Source organism: Platichthys flesus, chromosome 11 (genome assembly GCF_949316205.1).
Source record: "Platichthys flesus chromosome 11, fPlaFle2.1, whole genome shotgun sequence".
Lineage (NCBI taxonomy): Eukaryota > Metazoa > Chordata > Actinopteri > Pleuronectiformes > Pleuronectidae > Platichthys > Platichthys flesus.
In genome coordinates, this window is record NC_084955.1 from 3,582,797 (window position 1) to 3,605,709 (window position 22,913).

Here is a 22,913-nt window from a genome sequence, read left to right on the forward strand (position 1 = left end):
GCACAATCGAAGGTGGGGATGACTCCTGGTGAGTTACAGGCACATTCATATGGAGCTGCGAAAAAAACCCATCTCTTGGATGAAAAGAAAGGCAATAATGGAACGTGTGAAGCAGAAATGTAGTGTTAACGTGTGGAGAGCAAAGAACAGCCTAGATGCTGTAGAGATGTCTGAGCTGATACAGCCAAAGACTGCAGGTTGAGATACCCTGCTGGGACAGAGGGGGCTTGTGATGGACTTAAAGTTAATCCATGGCTTGCCTCTGTGTCTTTAAACATCTTTTTTCGAGACAAGATTGAACCCCTTTTTTTCCTGTGGTCATGAAAAATCATCCAAAAGGGGGATGACAACTTAGAACTGCTCGTATCACCCACAGAGACTGTGTTAAGGATGCATGAGTAAGGATCACCAACCTGTGTACCCCAGGCTACCAGAGTGACATCACTGCCTTCCTGTAGGACCTCAGCCTGCGACAGTGGGATTGTGTAGGACTCCACCGGAACCTGCTCCACTGAGGAATCACACGCACATTTAAAAACATTAACATTCATAAATATTAATGTCACGGTGTTCAAACAAGGTGCATGTGAACTTACATGAACAATTGTCAAGGGTCCATTCTGCACACATTCAATCATGCTTTTACTATGTACCCTGTGGTTATCATGTAAAATACTCCAAACTGAGCGAACCTCTAAATACTAGACTAGATGACAAAGTGGTGAAATGATAGCCGGTCAAAGAACATAAATTTAGACTCTAGAACATTTTAACTGGCCCATTTTCTAAATTCTTTTCGCACTTTTTCCAGAACCTCATCCCTCACCAGAGGCCGAGTTTACTTTCATCAGCACAAATGAGTGCCTGAGCTAATAGATACATTTCTGCCAGATACAAGCTCAGAGCTCTGACTTATCCTGACAACAAAATATTGGTGGGATGGGATATCACTCAGAAAAGGGGCCACATAAACGGAGCAGCCCTCCAAAAAAGGGGAGGCCTTGCAGTCAGCCTCTTTATGAACTCTTTGAAGTTCAAGACAAAATGCATGCAAGTATGTGGTTTGATTAATTGTTAAAAATGTCTTTGAAAACTGAAGCACAGTCATGGAAATAATTACAGTCAAAAAACTTAAACTGCCATCGGTGTTAAACAGGAATCTTATTTGCAATATTTATACTGCACAGACAACATATAATCACATGAGTACACTTGTAATTGTCGTTGAATGTAATTCCCTATTATGGCTATCACTGAAAAACGGCTAGAGCAAAGGATCTTAAACGATTCTTACACATCAACACATGAAGTAAAAATCACATTAGTAAGTAATTATACTCTGCAGAGACCTTTCTGGAAATCTTGACTTCAATGATCATTTCCAAAAATTGAGAGTTCGTAGAGGAAAATAAAACAGCTCCATGTCTCGATGGCTTACTGTTGTAAAACAACATAAAGGGTTTGGGTGAATCATATGCAGCTCCCAGTTTAGGCTTCCAGATGAGACAGAAAAGAGGCCACATGGGTTGAATAATAGCACTTTTTGGAAGGTTAGAATTAAATTATGAAAACTAGTTTATGGTTTAATAAGGGGAAACTCAGTCCCTATAAAACCATATGACCATGATTATAGAAACGTGTGGCTTTTATCCTTTTCCACACGAGAAAAGAGAGGGCTGCTACAATCAAAAACATGACTTCATATAATCCAGACAGATATCATAAACGTTATGTAGACCTGGCACTAGAGCCGGCTCGCTCTTCGCCTTTAGGAAAACAAAAATAAAAATAACACTGTGTAGGATGGATGAGCGGATTTTTAAACATCTGTCAAAACCTACAGCATTAACAACTAGATAACCAGAAACTAAAAAAGTTTCACCATGTGATAATGAGAATGGCAACTTAAAGTAACACAGACTTGATTGTTCGACCCATATCTTGTCACAGCACCTTCAAATTATATCCAATATATTAAATTATTCAAAATGGAAATGCTGCAGAAAAGAGTGACTAAAAACAACAAAGGGGGCTAAAGAACAAATACAAATGTCAACTGAGTAACAACACAAACAAAAGCAAATTAAAGAACCCTGCTGAACCACATCAGTCAGAGTCATGACACTTCATATTCATAATGGTTTTCTCTGACACATATTGTAAAACACATGATCACAATGTGACCAGTCTATGTAAACTAATTCTCTCACTCAAGCAGAAGCCAACATAGCTTTGACTGATTGTTAGACCACAGCTGTGAGGTATGAAAGACATCAATCACATCAAGTATCTTCTTTTACATTTGGTTTTATATATTCCATGTCTAGATATGACATTATAAGTTATAGTGGCCACAGTCCTCTGAAATAAACCCACAATCACTGTTCTTTGTTTTGTTTCTATTCATGGCATAATTGTGCTCTCCCATAATCGGAGGGTTTTGGGGTTTCTAAACTAAGGTTGATTGATTATGATTTTCAGGGTCAATATTTTTAGATTATCTGTCTATCTAACCCTTTGTCTTATTGCGGATAATATCAATTTAGTTTAAACTGCTTTTATTTTGAAACGGGAAGTGTTGAAAATATTTATGCTTCAATATATTCAATAGATAAGCATTGAAACTATGGTGAAAAAACAGCTCGTGATACAAGGGGGGGAGCGATGCGTCCACAACTGAACTGCAGTTGGCAGCAACTCTGCTTTCTGCACCACAACATGGTGCTGTAGAATTGGGAATACCGATCAAACTCACTGGCAGTATCCCTGTGCACTGTACCCAATGAGGAAAGAAAACAAATTTGACCAATAGCAGGCCTGCTTGTGAGTGTTGACCTTTGAGGGAATGTAGAGCAGGAAATGGGCTATGTCCCAACCTGCGCTAACAAGTTGAAAGCACTAACTAGAAGTGGTAGGTCTGAACATACCAAAAACACATTGAGGAAGCACAAAAGAGCCCATTACACACATTATATTTTGCTGGAGTTTGAGATATCTGTTGCCACATTCTTTTAGCTGTTTAAACGCTACATTCAAAAGGACTCCCTACCCAACTGACCCCCTCAGGCCTGCTACAACAATTGAATGAAGCAAAAAAAATACTATTAATTTCTCTTATATTGACTTATGTGTGGCTTACCAAATCTAATCTAAGATCTCATTTCATAGAACAGCTGTGAGCTGCACATTAAATTGCCTGCCAACTTGTGTTTGTCAACATCTTTATTTGTCATTTCTTCCAAAGATGCCCACTTAAATGTCTGTGGAACATTTCCCCACAACACACACACAATCTATCATAGTCAAAATTCTATAATCAAAGCTTTTGGGCCTTGGTTTCAGTTTATTTGATAAAAGAGAAGGGAAGTGAGATCCAGACACAGTGTCCTCTCTAGATCAGTGGTCACCAACCTTTTCAACAAGATCCCTTTCCAAACATAAGCCGAGATCTACCACCTTGACATGTCTCAAAAAACTATTTTTTTAAAGGCTCTGGGTCAAAGCATAGATATACACAAAGAAAGGCAGCTATGCAACTTTATCTATTCAACTTCATCAGTTCATTGCACAATATTTAGCTTCTCAATTCAATTATATGTTCTGCAGAGGAGCTACTACTGCAGAACAATGTTTGTACATAGGCTTTGCCTTGAATATGACCATAAAAATGACTATTTCCTTGTATAAAAGCAGTCCTGTTTACTCATATAAATACAAGTACTATACAGTATGAAGCCGTGCATCTTCTGCTACTGTGACTATTTCACAACAAAACCTTCTTTTTTTAAACAAACAAGTGAACTAACTTATATTGAAACACATACAGGCAGTGTTGCAACCATTTATGTTTGTGACATAAACTCAACAGATAAACATTAAAACTTGGTTGAAAGTTCACTTGCTGTGCCAGTGTGAACAACAGACAAATGACACACAGCTGGTCTTAGTTATCAGGGAGGTTAAAGCAATAGGTTTTATTCTGAGAGAAAAAAAATGCAGCAACTGAGACCCAGTACTGAAACGGTAGAAAGAAGTCTGAGATGCTATTGTGAAGAGTGCAAAGCATGGCTACAATAGTTCTGGATGGTTTGTCTTTTGCAGTAGTCATAAAGCTTGTATAATCAAAGTTCTCATGGATATGTGAAGATAACTTATTATTTATTTTCATGCTCCTTGAAAAACCCAAAAATATTAATCGAGATGTGAAAAAAACCAAGTTTTGGAAAGGTGATGAAAAAAAAGTTAGTCTGTAGTTCGGCTCCCTTTGAGTTGATGAATGGAAACACTTTGGACAGTGATCCCTACCCTTTCCCATAATTGAAACAATCTCAACAGTCAACTGTAACATTTCACAATCTCATGTGGCTCTAATCAACGGCTCTTATAAATGCAGCAAATAAACAATTGCTTTGAGGCTGCTAGTGCCAGTCTCTTCCGGTTCGGTCTTTCTTTACTATAATGCGCTTGTACATCATCTTCAAGGAATATAAAGGTTGGAGGCCTTTTTCTATAGCAGCCTGTCCAACCAATCCACCCTGAACATTGGTGCTCCCTCCACACAGTAAGGGGAGGGGGAGCTAACTCAGCTAAGCACTGTCAACACTTCCCGCCCCATTTAGACTGTCTGCTTCACACTTGTGATCCTGCTGATCACGCTCACATTGTTCGCAGTCAGGCATATTGTTTGTTTGTCTTGCCTCGCACTTCTAAGAGGCAGAATATTTCCAACCAGGCAGGCAGAAAGCGGACCAGTGAGGGACAATGCAGAAGGAGGCGTCTGAATGACACTTTTTACCACAATATTTTTCTTCACAAAGCAGGGATACATGTGGAACATCTGCTAGAGAGCAACAAATTAATAGCAGACTAGTGAGCATGACACTGAACGGGCTATTCTGAGGAGGTATGGCACTCCAACCACCCCGGAAAAAAACTGAATCTTGTTGCTTAAATAAGGGCTACTTCTACTGTTAAAGAGAATCATAATTTGTTTTTTATTTGTTTGACTGTATTCTTATTTTGAGCATATATTTATATATCAACTGAAAAAATTGCGCAAAGGCTCTGGACTTCCAGTTTGATACTACATGGAGTAGAAGCAAGAAGTTGGTGCTCCTGCTTACTTTTCATTTTTCACCCCTTTATCCCTCAAGTCCCCAATCAAATTGTTCCTTATTTAAATCTTTTGGCTACACTATTGACGCTTGCCTCCAAATGGCTTTGAAGAGCAGCAGATAGGGGAGAGCGGGGTAATGTGGGGAATTTTTTACATTTGCTCCCCTCTAGGCAAGCTAAAATGATATATCAGTCAAATTTACACATTTCCCATTAATTCAGGATGATTTCTAGCAATGGAAATGATCAGAATGTCTACAGGACAAAGGGCAGTGAAAATATGAAAAGACCACTTTTTTTAAAATTATGATTAAAAACAGTGGTCTTGTGTCCCACTATACCCCGGGGTAAAGTGGGACACAAGACCACTTTTTGGGGATTGGTCAATTAAGCACATTTATGATAATTATGATTCATTTGATCTCTTGCACACCCTAGCTTACCTGCAAATTGTTTCTCTGTCCAATTGGCAGGGACAGGAATATTGTTTTTCTCTGCATATTCAAATGCCAGTACACAGCACTTAACTGGAACAAGGCCATGGAACTGGTCAGCTAGTTGTTTCAAGTGTTTGACAAGCTCCTCCTCCATCTCATCTGTGAATATTCTCTTTACCTCAGCTACTGCCCCCCAGGCTACTGATTTTCCCTTCCCTTTCTCTTTTTTCTTTATGAATCTTTTGAGGGTTGTCTTGTCAATATTTCTATCCCTTCCCGCTTTTCTTAAGGACTTCTTTCCTAGCCTGACCTTAGCGGCTGCACTCTCCATCTCTGCGAGGGGTGTTTGGCCCCAGGTTGTCTTCCTGGTGTATAGTTTCTTGGCATGATGGCTTTTCTACAATGTTTATGACATTAAAAATAAAACATGTATAATGTAATATAACACTAAAATATGTTTAGGACTAAACTTATCTTGTTCTTCATGGTGGGGTAAAGTGAGACACTGTCTCACTTTTCAAGTGTTTGACAAGCACTTGAAAAGTGCTTGTCAGCCACCGTTTTAGAAAAACAACATCTCTTAGCAATTCAGGCTAATCTTCAGCTAGCATCAATCACATGGTTTTATATGTTGGAAGTTCACCAACATGTATGATATAAGTTTTTCTACCAATTCAATTTGTTTTGACACAACAGCTGTGAAAAAACATACTTTCCACAGCACCAACTTCTCCTTCATGACAAGGCGGGAATGGGAGGGGCTTGAAAACATAATGGTCAAATGACCACAAATGTGTTTTGTTGCCTAGATACAGGGGGTGTCTCACATTACCCGATGTCCAACATTACCCCGCTCTCCCCTACGGGAAAAAAGACGACGCAGCAACAGCTAGCTTAACAGTTTAGGCCATATCCATGCAACTGGACCAGCAAAGTGAGGCACTAGCCGTATAATTTAGGACCTCCTTCAACGTGCTCAAAACTAAATTTGACCAAGTCCAGTTCACGGTCGAGGATCAAGATCAGTGTCTAGCATCCTTGAGCTTGCTTCATGTTTCTACTGTATTGTATATAATCTTTCAAAGAGTCAAAGACGAAAAGTGCCGTTATCCCTCCCTGGTAAACTTGTTTCCAACAAAGCTGAAATGTTAACCCAGGGGTGCTTTCTTTTGAGTTTTTTCTTTTTTTTCATATGAAGATAACGGAGCTGAAGATGATGTGTAGAGAGAAAGGAAGATGTATTTTTGACACACCTTCCTGGGGGTCTTTACAAACTCGCGTCTCGTGTCGCGGTGGGCGGGGCAGCACTTCTAGTACACCTTCCAGGTCAAGGCTAGGGGGGTCTCAATCCTCATGAAACCAAAATGTTCATTTCGAACATCATAGAGGGATATCGGATAGACGTGGTCGTTTTATCATTGTCCCGGGGAAACTGTATAATACAGGAGTTATGCTCGCTAACATGCGTGCCCCCAATGCAGATGAAGTGGGCTTTCTTGAATGGCACGTGTCCTCATTGCCGGATCATCATTCTCGCTGGGAATCATAACTGCTGGTTGGATCCATTACCAGTTCGTTCATCGCCTAACCCTGGAACTGGAGTAAATCTGCTTCACTTATTTAGTCCTTCCTATCCAATTATGGCATTTGTGACATGTGGGGCTGCCTCCATCCAGGCAGGAGAGAGTATTCCTATTTCTGTCACGTTCATCTTACCTACTCCAGGATTGATTTCTTATTAATGAAAATGATTTGCTCAAGCTTGCTTACTCCTGCGAATATCAGAGTATAGTGATATCAGACCATGCCCCCGTAATACTAGTAATGAACTTCCCTGATCTTGCTAAAGCGAATAAACACTGGTGCTTCAACTCTATCCAGCCGTTGGACAACAATTTTGTGAAATTTTTAGAATAGCAGATAAAATCCATTTGTCTCATAAATACTTCTCATGAAACCTCAACCTTGAATGTTTGGGATACTTTGAAAACCTTTCTTAGGGGACAGATTATTTCCTACTAAACTTCTCGATTTGAATAAGCATATTAAATAATTAGACCTGCAATATGCTCATGCTAAAGACAGAGTTATAGGGGTTACGGTTATGGCGTGACGTTGGTGAGACGCATCTCAGCGAGGCTCCAAGGCTTAAGCCGTTCATACTCTAACAGAATACTTCCAGCCAGCATTATGGTCAATACTAGCCTGACGTTGTCAGACTCACAATTCTAGTCAGAATGTGAGTCTGAGACCACTCCATTGGGCTGTGATTATGGGGCGTGTTTCAACTGACCAGGAAATAAAATTCCTCTTCGCTCAATTGGATAGACCTACAACTAACCTAGTATGTGACGTATGTTAAGCAACGCATTGTGAGTAATATACTAACACCGGGTTCACACCGGACGCTGAAGCGATGCCGAAGCGACCCTTCAGCGCAGCGTCAAGCCTTAAATAACAGCTGGCTCCCATCCACTCCCATGTTAAAACTTTGTGCGGGTCACACCGGAGGCTGAAACGCCACCCTGCGCCAAGGCTGCCTCGCGCCATGCACCGATCGTTTAGGCGTCGAGTCTATTTTTTGCGCTTGACTCGAGTGTATCGCACCAGGAAACACACTGAAAAACGATCTTAAACTATATTGATGACATATTTTATATGATATAAATGATCAAATATGCATCCCATACTTTGAAGTCCCCTTCTGTTGTCCTAGAGTTTTAATTTGACCAATGACATTATTAAATGTCCCCCTCTGCCGATCCACTACAGCCACACAAGCAGGGATACAGATAAAAAGAGAGGGGGGGCTACGTATTCTCCACATAGGCTTGAGTGGAGAATACGTAATTTACCCTCAACACCCGACATTTAACGGAGCAAACAGCGGAGAAGTTCTTCAACATGAATGACATTAAATTTATAATTGAAGTGGAGAAGTGCAGTGAGTTGTATGATCCTCGGAACATGTTGTATAAAGACAACAACAAGAAAGACAAATGTTGGGACGCTGTTGCTTAATGTTGGAGCAACAAGTAAGTATATGCTTTTAATCTACTGGATCAACGGGTGATATTATTAGCGCTGCCCGGCGGTTCAGCGTCGCTTCAGTGTCCGGTGTGAACAGCCAAGCGCCGGCGCGATAGGGATTAGCGCGGTGCTTTGGCGTCGCCTCCACGTTCTGTGTTCCTCTTTCAAAATGAATGCGCTGTCGATGTCTTCTAAAACAGACTCAATGGCAGCATCTACACATCTCAGCTCTCCAGCGGCAGGCATGTTTGTTGAAAACAAATTCAACCCAAGGGCACTTTGATGACGTGGTTGATTACGTTACCGTTGATCATCTGTCCATCATCGTATAAAGCCCGCCCTGACAATCTGATTGGTAAGGATGATTTAGAACCGGCATAATTTCTCCCCAACGGAGCGACTCCAGACCAAACTTCCCAAACTCAAATGTTGTGGGCGGGGCTAAGTTCGTCTGGCATCCAGGCTAGGTCAACACCAAAGCCCAGAAAGTAGCTCAGCAAAACTCAAGGACATCGAAACTACCAGCGTCTACTCCACAAGCTAAAGCTAGCTCAGCTGCGGCTAGCATGGAAGCTGCGTCGGAGGCGGCTGCAGAGGAAGGGGCAAGTGCTGAAGTCATCAGCGCCATACGCGCGATGCAAAGCGACTTCTCGAAAAAGTTTGAAGATGTGCTGAGCGGCATAAGTGAAATAAAGAACGAGTTATAAAGGCAAGCCAATAGGATTACCGAAGCAGAGGACAGAATTGGACAGGCGGAGGACAGTCTGGACGTCATGCACAACACTGTTAAGATGTTATAGGAGAAATGCGCCATGCTGGAAAACAGAGTCGAAGACGAGGAGAACAGAGCGCGTTGCAACAACCTAAGACTCATCGGCCTTCCAGAAAAAGCTGAGGGCAACGACATGTGTGATTTCCTGGAAAAATGGCTTACAACAGCACGGACACTTTCCCCACTCCTCCCATCATCGAGAGAGCACACCGGATAGGACGACTTAGTGCCGGCCAGGACCCAAAACCAAGAGCGGCGATTATCCGATTCCTTAGCTACAGAGAAAAGGAAAGCGCTGTGCGACCAGCCCGGAGACAGAGTACAGTGAAGTTTGAGAACCACAGCGTGAGATTCTACCCAGATCACTCAGTTGAAACTCACCGACAGCAGAGGCTCTTTGACCCGGTGAAAAGGCAGCTACAGTCCCTGGGGCTCCGATACGTTATGTTATGTTCTACCTGGCTATTCTGGCGGTCACCCACAACGGGCTGCGGCACTCTTTCACGACGGTCAACGACGCAAAAAAGTTTGTTCAAAGAGTCCAAGGTGACACCAGCGACGCGTCCACGCCGAAGGATAAGTAGGATAAATGTATGACACTGCACTGTGATGCTACTGACCGGCGCTGTTTCACACGGACAGAGGTAAACAAAAACATGCTGTAATGAGGCAACGCTGGCCACAACGACTGACAGTTCAATGCAGCATTCAATAACGTCAACACCTGTGAGATAATGTTGAATTTCTTGTTTAGTTGAAACAGGCTGTTCCTTAAGGGGAGTTTATAAGGTGTTGTGTTACTCCAATATAAAAATAGTAACTAATTTTGTTATAAATATATTCACGATGGGACCATAGGTTGTTGGAATTTCTATATATATATATATATTTTTTTCACTATACAACACAGAGAGGCTGTTTTAAATACTGTTTTTTTTTTGTATTCCTTCCACAACAGCTCCCTTATTTTTCGATAGCCTTCCTAAAGCAATGCTTATTTGGTAGGACAATATATATTTCTGTTCTTAAGAGAATAATTTAAATGGTCTGAATAATTAATAATTTCCCGGAGCATGCAGGAGAATAGGACTCTTTATGCTATCACGCCACACTGCTCCTCCCCCCTCAGATATGTAAAATAAAATAACCAAAGCGCAAAGTTACTTAAGGGGTTATATCAATGTATTTTGTTCGAGGAAATGCATAGGGGACTTCAGGGTATCTTTATTATATGGTGTTTTTATTTTATTTTTATTTTATTTTTTCTCTTTTTTCTTCTCATTACTGTTATTGCTATTTGCCTGGGTAAAATGTGTAGTATTTCCATCTCCCATAGGGTGCTCTGCTTCATAATTGATTTAATACTGAATGGTAGGTAAATCAGATATTAAGATCACATCCTGGAATGTCAGAGGGTTGAATAACCTAGTCAAATTAAAACAGGTATTAGGCAGGATTAGACTACTTAAATCTTAAATTATTTTTCTACAGGAATCACATCTGAGTGATATTAACAAAGTTAAAAAAAGATGGCCTGGACAAATTTTTGCTGCCCCATTTAACTACCAAGCCAGAGGAGTCATCATTTTGATCCACAAATCAATCCCATTCAGGATCAACCAGGAAATAATTGATCCAGCTGGCAGATATATTATTTTGCAGGGAACAATATTAGAAGTCCAAACTACGTTGGTCAACATTTATGGACCTAATGAGACTTTTTTTAAGGAGTCTCTTTCTTACTATATCGTCTATGCCTGGAAAATATGTAATTGGTGGTGACTATAACTGTGTGCTAGATCCCGTTAACGATCACTCTTCAGGCATTGACACCTCTCATCCTCATACTAGAAAGCTCTTGCTACAGTCTATAGATGATCTTAACTTAATTGAGGTCTGGAGAAAGTTCCATCCCAGCAGAAAGGAGTATTCGTGTTATTTAAGTACTCATAAAACATCATCACGTATTGACTATTTTTTGATATACATGAGTTTACTACCCCAGGTAAACAAATGTGGTTATGACAGTATAGTTCTATCCGACCATGCTCCCATCTCTCTAACCCTTCATTTACCAAGGCTTGCACGATGTCCCCCTAGATGGCGCTTTCAAACCAAATGGCTGCAGGACCCCAAATTTGTTAATTTTCTTGGTGATAACATTGACATCTACTTCCAGTTGAATACAGATCAAACAAGTGCAAGTGTAAAATGGGAAGCATTTAAAGCTTACATTAGAGGCATGATCATAAACTATACAAGCTTTAAATCTAAGTCCCATTTTGAAGAACTAATCAATCTTGAGACTCAGATTAAAATTTTGGAGTTAGATTTATATCAAAATGATAGCCCAGAGAAACATAAAGAACTTCTTCTGTTGAGAGCTAGGTACAAAGAGCTTTCCACTAACAAAAATGCCGCAAATCTTCTTTGGTTGAAACAATCCTACTATGACCAAGGTGACAAAGCGGGGAAGCTCCTTGCATGGAGAATTAAAAGAATGCAAACAGATAGAGCTATTAATTCAATTAGATTAGAAAATATGGCAATAGACCAAGCTGCAATAAACTCCTCCTTTAGAACATTTTATGAATCCTTTTATCAATCAGAATATCCAGAGAACACGCAGTCACAGATTGAATTCTTAGACCAATTAGATATTCCGACTATAACAGATCAGGATAAGACTGAACTGGATAAACTATTTACGGTTAAGGAAATGTTAGAAGCTGTGCAGAACATGAGAAGTGGAAAAACCCCAGGGCCAGATGGGATTCCTATTGAGATTTATACATTTTTTCCAGAAAAATTGCTCCCTCCACTGCTAGAAATGTTCAAATAGGCATATGAATCAGGAATCCTGCCCCCATCCTTACGGTCTGCACTAATTACCTTGATACCAAAGCCTGGCAAGTCACCAACAGACAGGGGATCCTATCGCCCCCTATCTTTAATGTGCTGCGACACAAAGATATTATGCAAGGCCTTAGCTAGGAGACTAGAGATATGTGTTCCATCCCTAATTTCTAATGATCAGAATTTTGTTCTTGGGCGCCAGGAATTTCATAATATACGTAGAGTATTGAATATATTACATGAAAGGCGTGATGCCAAAGATAATGCAATCCTATCGTTGGATGCTGAGAAGGCCTTTGACAGGATTGAATGGAAATATTTGATGGAGGTCTTCACAAGGTTTGGGATGGGAGAAAAGTACCTTAAATGGGTGAAACTTTTATATACAGAACCAACAGCAGAAATAATAACAAACAACCTCATATCACAAACCTTCAGTCTTCACCGAAGCACGCGACAAGGCTGTCCTTTGTCGCCCCTTTTGTTTTTGTTTGCTATTGAACCCCTGGTCTTGGCATCCAAATATCTCCGGTATTAAAATAGGAGAACTGGAGCATATTATTTCGCTCTTTGCGGATGATGTTGTTCTCTATTTGTCCAACTTGAATACATCTATTCCAACACTCGCTGACCTAATCAAATCGTTTGGAGAATTCTCTGGCTACGAAGTTAATAGTTCAAAGTCAGCCATACTATTTCTGAATGAACATGACAGACAAAACCCAAAGTAGTTACCCCCTTTTCAGTTACCCAGGAGGGATTTACATATTTAGGAATCAAAATAGTCCTGGAAATTGAGAATATAGTCTCTCTCAACTTTGATCCCATAGTACATTTCACAAGTGAATCTTTGAGTAGTGTTAGGATTTCAATATTTTAGCTATATTCTGTGTCTGACTCAACTCTAAATGAATAAAGATAGAAGCAGTTTGAGCCATATATAAGGCCTTTATTCAAATGATTTATAAATAACCCTTGCTGCATATTGTTAATAATGAATCTTATAATTGTTCTGAATTCTAACTTTTGGTATTAAACCATTATTCCCTTAGACTCATTCACAATATATTACAAGCAGCTGTCTGATAAGTTCTGGAGGTCGGACAGAGTGACTTTGTTGACATTGTTCTGTTAAGTTGTTTTGGTTTCGAGGATCCTAATGTTTACATCAACAGTACATTGTTTGAATATAGCAGGAACATCATATTCCTTTCTCCAATGGCCTACATGGCACCAGAGGTGTCAAGGCCTTTCATGAAGAGAACATTTTGCTTAGCAACTATCAGAGTAGTAGAAGCGTCACAGAGAGCGGCTTCTTGTCACTTCCTGGATTTCTGTGCCAAGAGGCGTGGACATGCCTGTGCACCAACAAGGGAGAACCAAATTGATTTGCGGTGACTCCCCTTCAATCTTTCATAACCAATCATATTAAATCTACTGTTATAACTATATCAAACCCCTTTTGTTCGGGGCCATTATTAACTACCTATTGCTAACTTAATTGGCCTAGGCTGTGATAATTGTCCATAGCTATGTTTTTCAACTTTCATTGCATCTCAATAAATATTTAAATTGGACCAGTCCGGCTCTTCTCTTATTTAGGATAAACCAAAACGCCTGACAATTTGGTGACCCCGTCGTGATCCTAAGAGAAGTTTTTACCGACATTATCCTGAGGAGGAATCTTTTAACCAGAAAGACCGGAGACTCCCAAGGTCCGAGGCTGCTCCTATCGATCCTCCACATACTCAAACCAAAAGGTAAGCAGAAAACAAATTCTGTTTAGTTATGGATTCCGAGTGTGCGGAGAGGAGAAGGCGGTAAAATAATATGTGTAATGTTTTTAGGAGGCATTGAAAGGCTACGGCAAAGCAATGTTAATCAAGGGAATGAACAAAGGTTGTTTGTAACAGCAATAAGTCTAAACAGTGCAGAGTCTTGGCGCAACAGATAAGTCTGTGACGCACGAATTCTTAAAACTAATTCAGATTGGAGAAGAGACACACCGGTGATCGGGACTAAAAGAAGAAAGACGACTTGAGCAAATGTTGCATCTCTGCAATCTAAGTTAGTTATTGTGGGATTCTGGATGAAGTTGAGCAGCCTACACAAAAGTGAGGTGCTTGACTAGCCAGGGGTTGGCCTGGTCTTACGAGAGAGGAGCTATAATAGTCAGACACAGCGTATTTTCAATTGGGCACAAAAAACGGAAGGCTGTTACGAATAAAGACTTTGGAAGAGGAAATTACTAGATAATAATATAATAATTATAAATTAATATTGATTATATAATATAGGGAGTTCTTTCTGAACGAACTAGTATGAATAAAATAGTGTGTATGTGAAAACTAGGGAGGAGGAGAGGAAAAAGAGTCAAGGTCAGTTTGCTGACTGAGACAGAGAGGGAAATGTCTGACTGAGAGAGACAGAAATAATACAAAAACCAGACTAGAGGCGATATATGCCTGCCATTTGAATGTATGTTATATGTATGGATGTGAGGGTATATGTGTAAAGGGCTTGCCAAAGAAAGTGAAAGAATGTTGACTGAAGGTTTGAGAGATGAAGTAAGACTAGAAAGATAAAGTTAGGGTTAGGAAGGAGAAAGATCTGTAAGAGCGAGATGTTTCAATTCAGTAATATCTTGCTCTGAGATGGATAATAGAATGTAAAACTTGAGTGGTAAAGAAAGTAGGGGAAGAGATGTGGGGTAGAAAGATTTTGTACGTGCACAAGAGGATGAAAGGAGGGAGATAAGAGTGTTTGGGAGTCGGAAAGCCATCTGGGGAAGGCCAGAATCCTTACAGCTTGACACTGGTGTTGATATCATAAGGAGGCTTGGGTGGTGGTTTGTTTGTTTGTTTATGTGTTTATTTGTTTGATGTTTTGTCTCTTAATTTGAAAGATGTTAAGCTCTACTTATGTTTTATGTTTTTATTTTATCATGAAGGAAAGTGTGGCAGAATGACTTTTATTAACTTTGTTTTGTTTGTTTCAGCTGTCTCACACATTTGTCCTTTGTATGTGATATCATGTAATGAAGCAGTCGATGACTTTTGGAAAATGGTTTTAACACAATTACTCAAACGCTGACCAATCTGCTGCTTATTGAAATTCAGCTTGTTGATCATTTAATATTTCATGAAATGCCAAAGATTTCTGCCACTTTTTGAGTATTTTATTTTTTAATGTCCACTTATTTGGCTTATACCCCTCAAAATTTTAAAGAAATTGTTGACCACAAAAGAAGGGTCTATGTTTCGCTTGTTTTGATTATTGTTTATTTTCCTTTTCAAATATAAGCTTATATAATCTACTTTAAACTTAGTTACGTGAATCAGAACATTAATCACTTTTCTGTTTGTTTTCCTTTCAAACTCTGGGATCTGGTCTCCATGTCTCCACAAACTTCTCCCATCCAGTGACAACTGCACCTCTTCTACCCGACAAACGGCGAGTATCAATTCCACAAAAGGATCTCCACAAGGCTAAGATCCAGATCATTGACTCTTAAACCCCACTAGAACAAATGGACTAAAAAAGAAATCGCACTGACGTCATGATAATTTTGTTTTTGGAGCAGATCTGACAGGAGCTTTCCCCACAAATCCATTATGGTCACACAGAACCGATGTGTGCACTATGATAGGAAGTTCTTGAAATTCATTTTTTCCAAACCAAACCGCCCCTTGTGGCTGAGTGGCTGGAGCCCTCTCCACCCTACGCACCATGTCAAGACATGGCTGCAGACTTTGAAATTGCTAAATAGACTCATCACCATGTCTCTGATGGAGGAAAACATGCCTCATCCACCCAGCTGATCTGATGCTGGTGATGCTGAGGACGAAGGTGACGCTGACGATGATGATGATGAGGATGAGGACGGGTTTGCACTGGATGGGATGATGGTTGGGGGTACATGGAAATCCCCAGTAAGTGGTTCACACCATTAAATGGTGTGAAAAGAGGGAATGTTAGGATTTCAATATTTTAGCTATATTCTGTGTCTGACTCAACTCTAAATGAATAAAGATAGAAGCAGTTTGAGCCATATATAAGGCCTTTATTCAAATGATTTATAAATAACCCTTGCTGCATATTGTTAATAATGAATCTTATAATTGTTCTGAATTCTAACTTTTGGTATTAAACCATTATTCCCTTAGACTCATTCACAATATATTACAAGCAGCTGTCTGATAAGTTCTGGAGGTCGGACAGGGTGACTTTGTTGACATTGTTCTGTTTCGTTGTTTTGGTTTCGAGGATCCTAATGTTTACATCAACAGTACATTGTTTGAATATTGCAGGAACATCATATTCCTTTCTCCAATGGCCTACATGGCACCAGAGGTGTCAAGGCCTTTCATGAAGAGAACATTTTGCTTAGCAACTATCAGAGTAGTAGAAGCGTCACAGAGAGCGGCTTATTGTCACTTCCTGGATTTCTGTGCCAAGAGGCGTGGACATGCCTGTGCACCAACAAGGGAGAACCAAATTGATTTGCGTTGACTCCCCTTCAATCTTTCATAACCAAATCATATTAAATCTACTGTTATAACTATATCAAACCCCTTTTGTTCGGGCCGTTATTAACTACCTATTGCTAACTTAATTGGCCTAGGCTGTGATAATTGTCCATAGCTATGTTTTTCAACTTTCATTGCATCTCAATAAATATTTAAATTGGACCAGTCTTGCTCTTCTCCTATTTAGGATAAACCAACACGCCTGACAGTAGGTGGATGTCAATGCCGATCTCTATGTTAGGCCGTATTAATATAATTAAAATGTCAATTCTCCCTAAATTCCTTTATGTATTTCAATCGATCCCTCTCCCACTTTCACAAACTTTTTTCTGTAATCTTAGGAAATTGTTCTCAAATTTTGTATGGAATAACAGGCATCCAAGACTGCAATGGTACTATTGGGCAGCACAGCTGCGCACAGCTATGTTTTACTTCTCCTCTGACCCCCCAGCATGGATAGCTATCGAACACACTGCAACATACGGTTTACCTCTTCAATCATATATGTATTCTGCTCCTATTAAGATACTCAAGAAACAGATGAAAAATCCATTTGTTAAGAATACCCTCTCTGTACGGCATGAAGCGCATGCTTATGTTGGGGATGCACCCAAACTCTCCCAATTCTCCCCGATATGGGGCAATGACAGCTTTGTTCCTGGTAGAGCTGATGGTGGATTCAAAAAATGGGCAGACAAGGGTTTGGGCAAAATAGCTGATTTATATGTAGAAGGGAAACTAATGACTTTTGATCAGCTGGTTCATAGATATGGCATCCCTAGAAAACACTATTTTAAATATTTACAGTTAAGAAGCTTTATAACATCACAGACCCACAGCTTAGAGGAGCCGCCCCTCTCAGATCCAGAGAGTATTACTGTAAAGAGTGGAAATAATCGAAGACAAATGGCATTATTGTATACTATGCTGAGATCCAAATCTATAGACACCTCACACTCCAGACTTAATGCCTGGAGGGACGATCTACGAGTAGATATCACTGAGGTTGAGTGGGAAAATACTTGCTTAAAAGCACAAACACAGACGATTAACACTGCATTGAAACTGTTACAGTATAAATGGTTGTTCAGGACATATGTCACGCCTGTGAAACTCAATAAGTTTAACCCTGACATTCCTGATAATTGTCCTAAATGCAATGTTTATGTTGGCACACTGTTGCACTGTATGTGGGAATGACCAAAAATTCAGTTGTTTTGGAAGAATACAGTTACCTGGTACCTGGTCTCACGTATAGCTGCCATAGAGGTCCCTCTTGAGGCAAAGTTCTGTATATTAGCTATCTATCCTAATCACTTTGTACCAAGCCGAAAGACAGCACCTTTGATTAACCTGTGTATGCTTCAAGCCAGGAGAGTGATCGCTTTGAGATGGAAGAGTATGGACAGTCCTACAACTGCAATGTGGCTAAGGGAAATGGCTTCTTGCATTGCCTTGGAGAAATAAACATATGTGGTCAGAGGGAAAAACAGTAAATTCAAGGAAATATGGGACACCTTTATGCAATTTTTGGAAAGCGACCAAGTGGAAATTAATGAGTGAAACAGTATAAAATAGCAGCACCTAATGGGATGAATATTAATTGTATCTAACTAATTTTATGAATAAGAGAACGTTATTTTATCTAGGCTTTTGATTTGATTGATTGGAATTTAATTTTATTTATTTATTTGTATTTGTATATTATGTCTTTATTTAGTTCCATTTATTATTATATTTTTATATATGTATTTTTATTATTATTTTATTTAATCTCATTTAAGTTTTTGAATTTCTGCCTCTTTTTCTTTACCCTGAGTGTTTGATTGTGGGTTGGGGGTGTTCATAAACGTTTGTATGTTTATAAATGTTTGAATGTATGTTTCTTATATGTAAAACTCAATAAATATATTGTAAAAAAAAAAAAGAAAGTTTTAAAAAAAAGCTAGTGGAGTTACAAGCTGAATTTGACCTCCTTTCTACACACCCAATTGAAGACCAGCTTCTGAGAAGCAAGGGTCTATTTTACATTGTGAAAATCTGGTAAACTGTTGGCTAAGCAGCTGAGAGGATTTAAGGCAAAACAGTTACTCACAAAACTTGCAAGGGAGGATGGAAGCATCTCCTCTGACCACACCGAAATTAATTACACATCAGGGATTTTTAATTCCAGACTTTAGTCCTCTGAATTCCATAATGATAACAATTTGATGGAGGATTTCTTAAACCAACTGAACATTCCCACGCTCTCTCCTGACAACATAACAAGACTAGATTAACATATATCACAAATTTAAATAGCTGCAGCTATCTCTTCATGCAATCTTGAAAATCCCCAGGTCCTGGTCATCACTGTTCAATCCCTGATGGATTTCCTGTAGAATTTTCTACACTTCCCTGATTTCCCGTCAACTAAGTTTAGTCAGATTCATTGCAACAAGGTACACTTCCAGCATAATTTTATGAAGCAATTATCACTCTCATTGCAAAGAAAGGCAAAGATCCGACTGAGTGCTCCTCCTATAGGCCCATATCCTTGTTAAATGTTGATGCCAATATTTTGGCTTAAGTTTTGGCCTGCAGATTGGAGAACATAGTACTATCAATTGTATCAGAAAATCCAACTGGCTTTGTCAAAAACACTACTCATACTTTAATACGCCGCCTGTTTAATATTTTGTACTGAACCTCCGAGTGCAATTTCTGAGGGTGTCATCTCCCTGGATGCTGAAAAGGCATTTGACCGTGTGGAGTGGAAGTACTTATTCACCATATTAGAAAAAAATCATCTTTGAGTCTAATTTCATCACTTGAACAAAATGATTATATCTGTGCCCCAAGGCTTCAATCCTCACAACTCTCAGCAGACGCGGCCTTTCGACCTGGGGCGAGGCACTTATCAAGGCTGACCCTTAAGCCCATACTTTTCGATTTGTTCATAGAGCTACTAAGAAATCGTATACCGTAGTAACCAAGGCATTTAAGGGATTTGGAGGAGTGGAGTTGAACATACGCAGACAATCCTTTGCGCTTTATATCAAACCCAGCTACCTCTCTGCCTGCCATTCTGTCTTACTTGCCCAATTCGTCCAATTTTCAGGATATAAACTAAACCTGCACTAAAGTGAACTTTACCCTGTGAATGATGAGGTACTTGCGCTGGAGTATATGACCCTTCCCTTTAAGATTGTGGAAAAAGGCTTTACTTAGGTTGGCATTACGTATTTCAGGACATTTTCATTCCGTATTTCACCACGTGAAACTGTCTGGTGCGCAGGTCACCTCTATCTATAATATCGGTGGGCCGAAATAATTCTATTAAGATGAATATTATTGTTCCTTTTTTGACTCAATAGACTCAGTCATATCATCCTATATCTGAAGAGGCAAAGGCCCCTGGCTGAACTCAGCCCATCTTCAAAAACCGAAGGGCGACGGAGGCAATATGCTGCCCAATTTTCGTTTTTACTACTGGAAAGTTAGCATGTAAACTGTTTTTTCTCTCTCAACTCCTATTATATCCAATCACTTTTTTTCAATCGTCATAAATGGACTAGGCATAGAATTGAAAGAAAATGTGCTATATTGTGATATGTGTTGTAACCTGAATATGGAATATCTTATTGAGATATGAGATTTTGGAAATGTCATACAGCCCGAAAAGGAACAAATAAACAACACTAACAAGGCTCTAATTACATGTTGACCCCAACACTTCAGTGACAATCCCAATCGTACCTGCTGCTCTGTACAGGATCTTGGGCTCAAAGAAGATACACGGATTCTGATCAGTAATGCAGGAGAGGAGAAGCCCCTTGGCCTGCACTGGACCACGTGGTATTACAACCTGAGGAAGACAAGAAACAAGTAATTCGGTCAACATGTGCATACCGCAAGAAAATATACTGTCAGATTGTGATTTTTCTAAATGTGTATTAATAAGAACAAAAATATTTGCCATTATATGGTTTTAAGTTCAAAACTGGGGTATGCTAACAACACTGGACCTCAGATGGAGCAAAAAGTGCTCATAGTATGCGCTAAGATTAACATTTATCAGGCTGACCTTTGCTGAGAGACAACATGTTTATTGCTCTCAGCTGGGGTTACTCACAGTGGATCAACTGTGGCTGTAAACCATACAGACATGTATCTGTTTTTACAAATTTTCTTAGTCACATCCTGATAGCTTGTTAAAATGTTAAATGCTCCTTTGCGAAATCATGACCTCCAAAACCTGGTTTGTTCGAGCTAAGTGCTTTAACTTTGGCGAGTTGGAGCAGAAAACAGCTGTGCTTCAACTTCCTGGAGTGGATTTTCACCATGCAGGTTATAAATGTTGCACACTAGAGGACTGTGGCAGTTGACCATGCCCCTGGGCTCTCACCAGAGCAGCCAGAGATAAACCATTCGGGTTTTAACATTCTTTATTAATCCCAAAACAAACTCTCAAACTTTAAACATAAAGTCCCAGCATTTCCTGCTGGGGTCTGGCTTAGCAGCTCAATGTCTCTCGTTTGTCTGAGATCTTCCGCATCTCTGTCCAGAATGTCTGTCCTCTGTGCGTGTCTCTCATGTGCCTCCTCTAAGGCAGCTTCCCTTATCAACCTGAGGGCCAACCAGCCAACAGCTCTCACCTGCACTGACTGATCTTCTCTTACAGGTGGATGTGCTCTCTCAGCTACCTACCCAGAGACCTAAAATGTAATCCTTCTCAATTTCTATAGGTTGCAGCACTAAGGTATCTAATGAGTTTGAAATAGTGTTATGTGGACCTCTGATGTCACTTTGAGGAAGACATTTGTTTGACTTATGATCCAGCAGAGAGAACTTTGAAAATCCACCTTCAGTAAAGCTGGAGGAGGACAGAACTGACCAAAGCCATGATCGGATGATGACTGTACTGAACCATCTGAAAAATAGTTGACAATTTTTTCATCTGTGGAAAAGGACCAAAAACAGAAGATTTGCCAAATTTGTTAAATGCTGCAGACGTCTTTATGCCCACCAATTTGTTATGTCATTGGGAATCGGCAACTCTAGTACAAGTGCACCAACTATGCATGGTCCAGATTAGAGGCGGTGGACTAGTGAGAGAAACTTAGACTATGGGCAGAAAAGGCCTCTGGTTCGACTCCACGGAGAAACAAAAAGACGAACATGGATTGATCTGTCCAAAAATCCAAGAGGATTCTCCCTACCCTGTCTAATACCCCTGAGCAAGGCACCTTACTTCCCCAACATCTGCTCCCTGTGCGCCGTACATGGATGCTCACTGCTCTGTGTATCCTTCACCAGATGGGTTAAAAGCAGAGGTTACATTTCCCTACCTGCATGAGTGTGCCTGTGCATGTCTGTGCATGTGTTTGGGACAAATAAATGTATCTTAATCTTAATCTTAGAAAGTAGTGTGAAATACTTATGGCGTGCACAGTTTGAGACCGAGAAGCTGCAGAGCAAGTCTAATTTACAACTTTGTGTGTGGGCCTAGCTTTTTTTCATACCCATCCTAAGGAAAATGTTATCACAGATAATATAGGCAAGATTCATGAGACCACATGGAAACTATGAAGACTATACAGAAGGCTTGGCAGTGAAAGTAGTTCCAGTGAATTGTGAGCTAGTTAAAAAAATGTGTCCTCACCTGACCTTTTGAAAAAAATTACAGCCCCTGAGTCGACTGGCCTACATCATTGTTCTATAAAACCTCTGTTCACACTCTGCAGAGTCAAACATCAGGCTGACATTTAAAGATAACCAGACTAAAAGTTAAGTTTTCACGGTCACTCATTTTAGATGATGGTCTAGCCAACAACACATCCCAGCTGTTTTCATTAACCTGGATTTATGTTGATTTTGTCAAAAGACACAGCAATCATAAAGTAATAATTTGCGCTTCTGGCTATCTGTCCAGCTTACCCAGATGTTTGGGGGGGGGAAATCAAATGTTTCATAGTGGAAAAAAGTTTTTCATTTGATATCCACTCTCTCACTTGAAAATAGAGTTGACATTGTGCGGAGAAGAACAGAATTGAGCACATTTCTCAATGGGAGGAGGAGGAGTTTGGAAGGGACGGTCGAGTTGAGAATACTAACAATAAGTTGTAGTGAATACTGCGTCACTACATGCCTCAAAAAAGAGTTATAAGACCCCATTTTTTTATTTTGTATATA

General features: G+C 39.9%; 1 protein-coding gene across 2 annotated transcripts in view; it reads right to left on the reverse strand.

Moving 5' to 3' along the window:
* Nucleotides 1-22,913, reverse strand: part of bckdhb (branched chain keto acid dehydrogenase E1 subunit beta) — a 105,415-nt gene that overhangs the window by 70,855 nt on the left and 11,647 nt on the right. For both annotated transcript variants that reach the window (XM_062398828.1, XM_062398827.1), the window contains exons 6-7: nt 20,478-20,586; nt 414-511 (exon numbers count right to left, since the gene is read on the reverse strand). In XM_062398828.1, the coding sequence (XP_062254812.1) occupies nt 414-511; nt 20,478-20,586 (207 nt within the window). The remainder of the gene's footprint in view (nt 1-413; nt 512-20,477; nt 20,587-22,913) is intronic.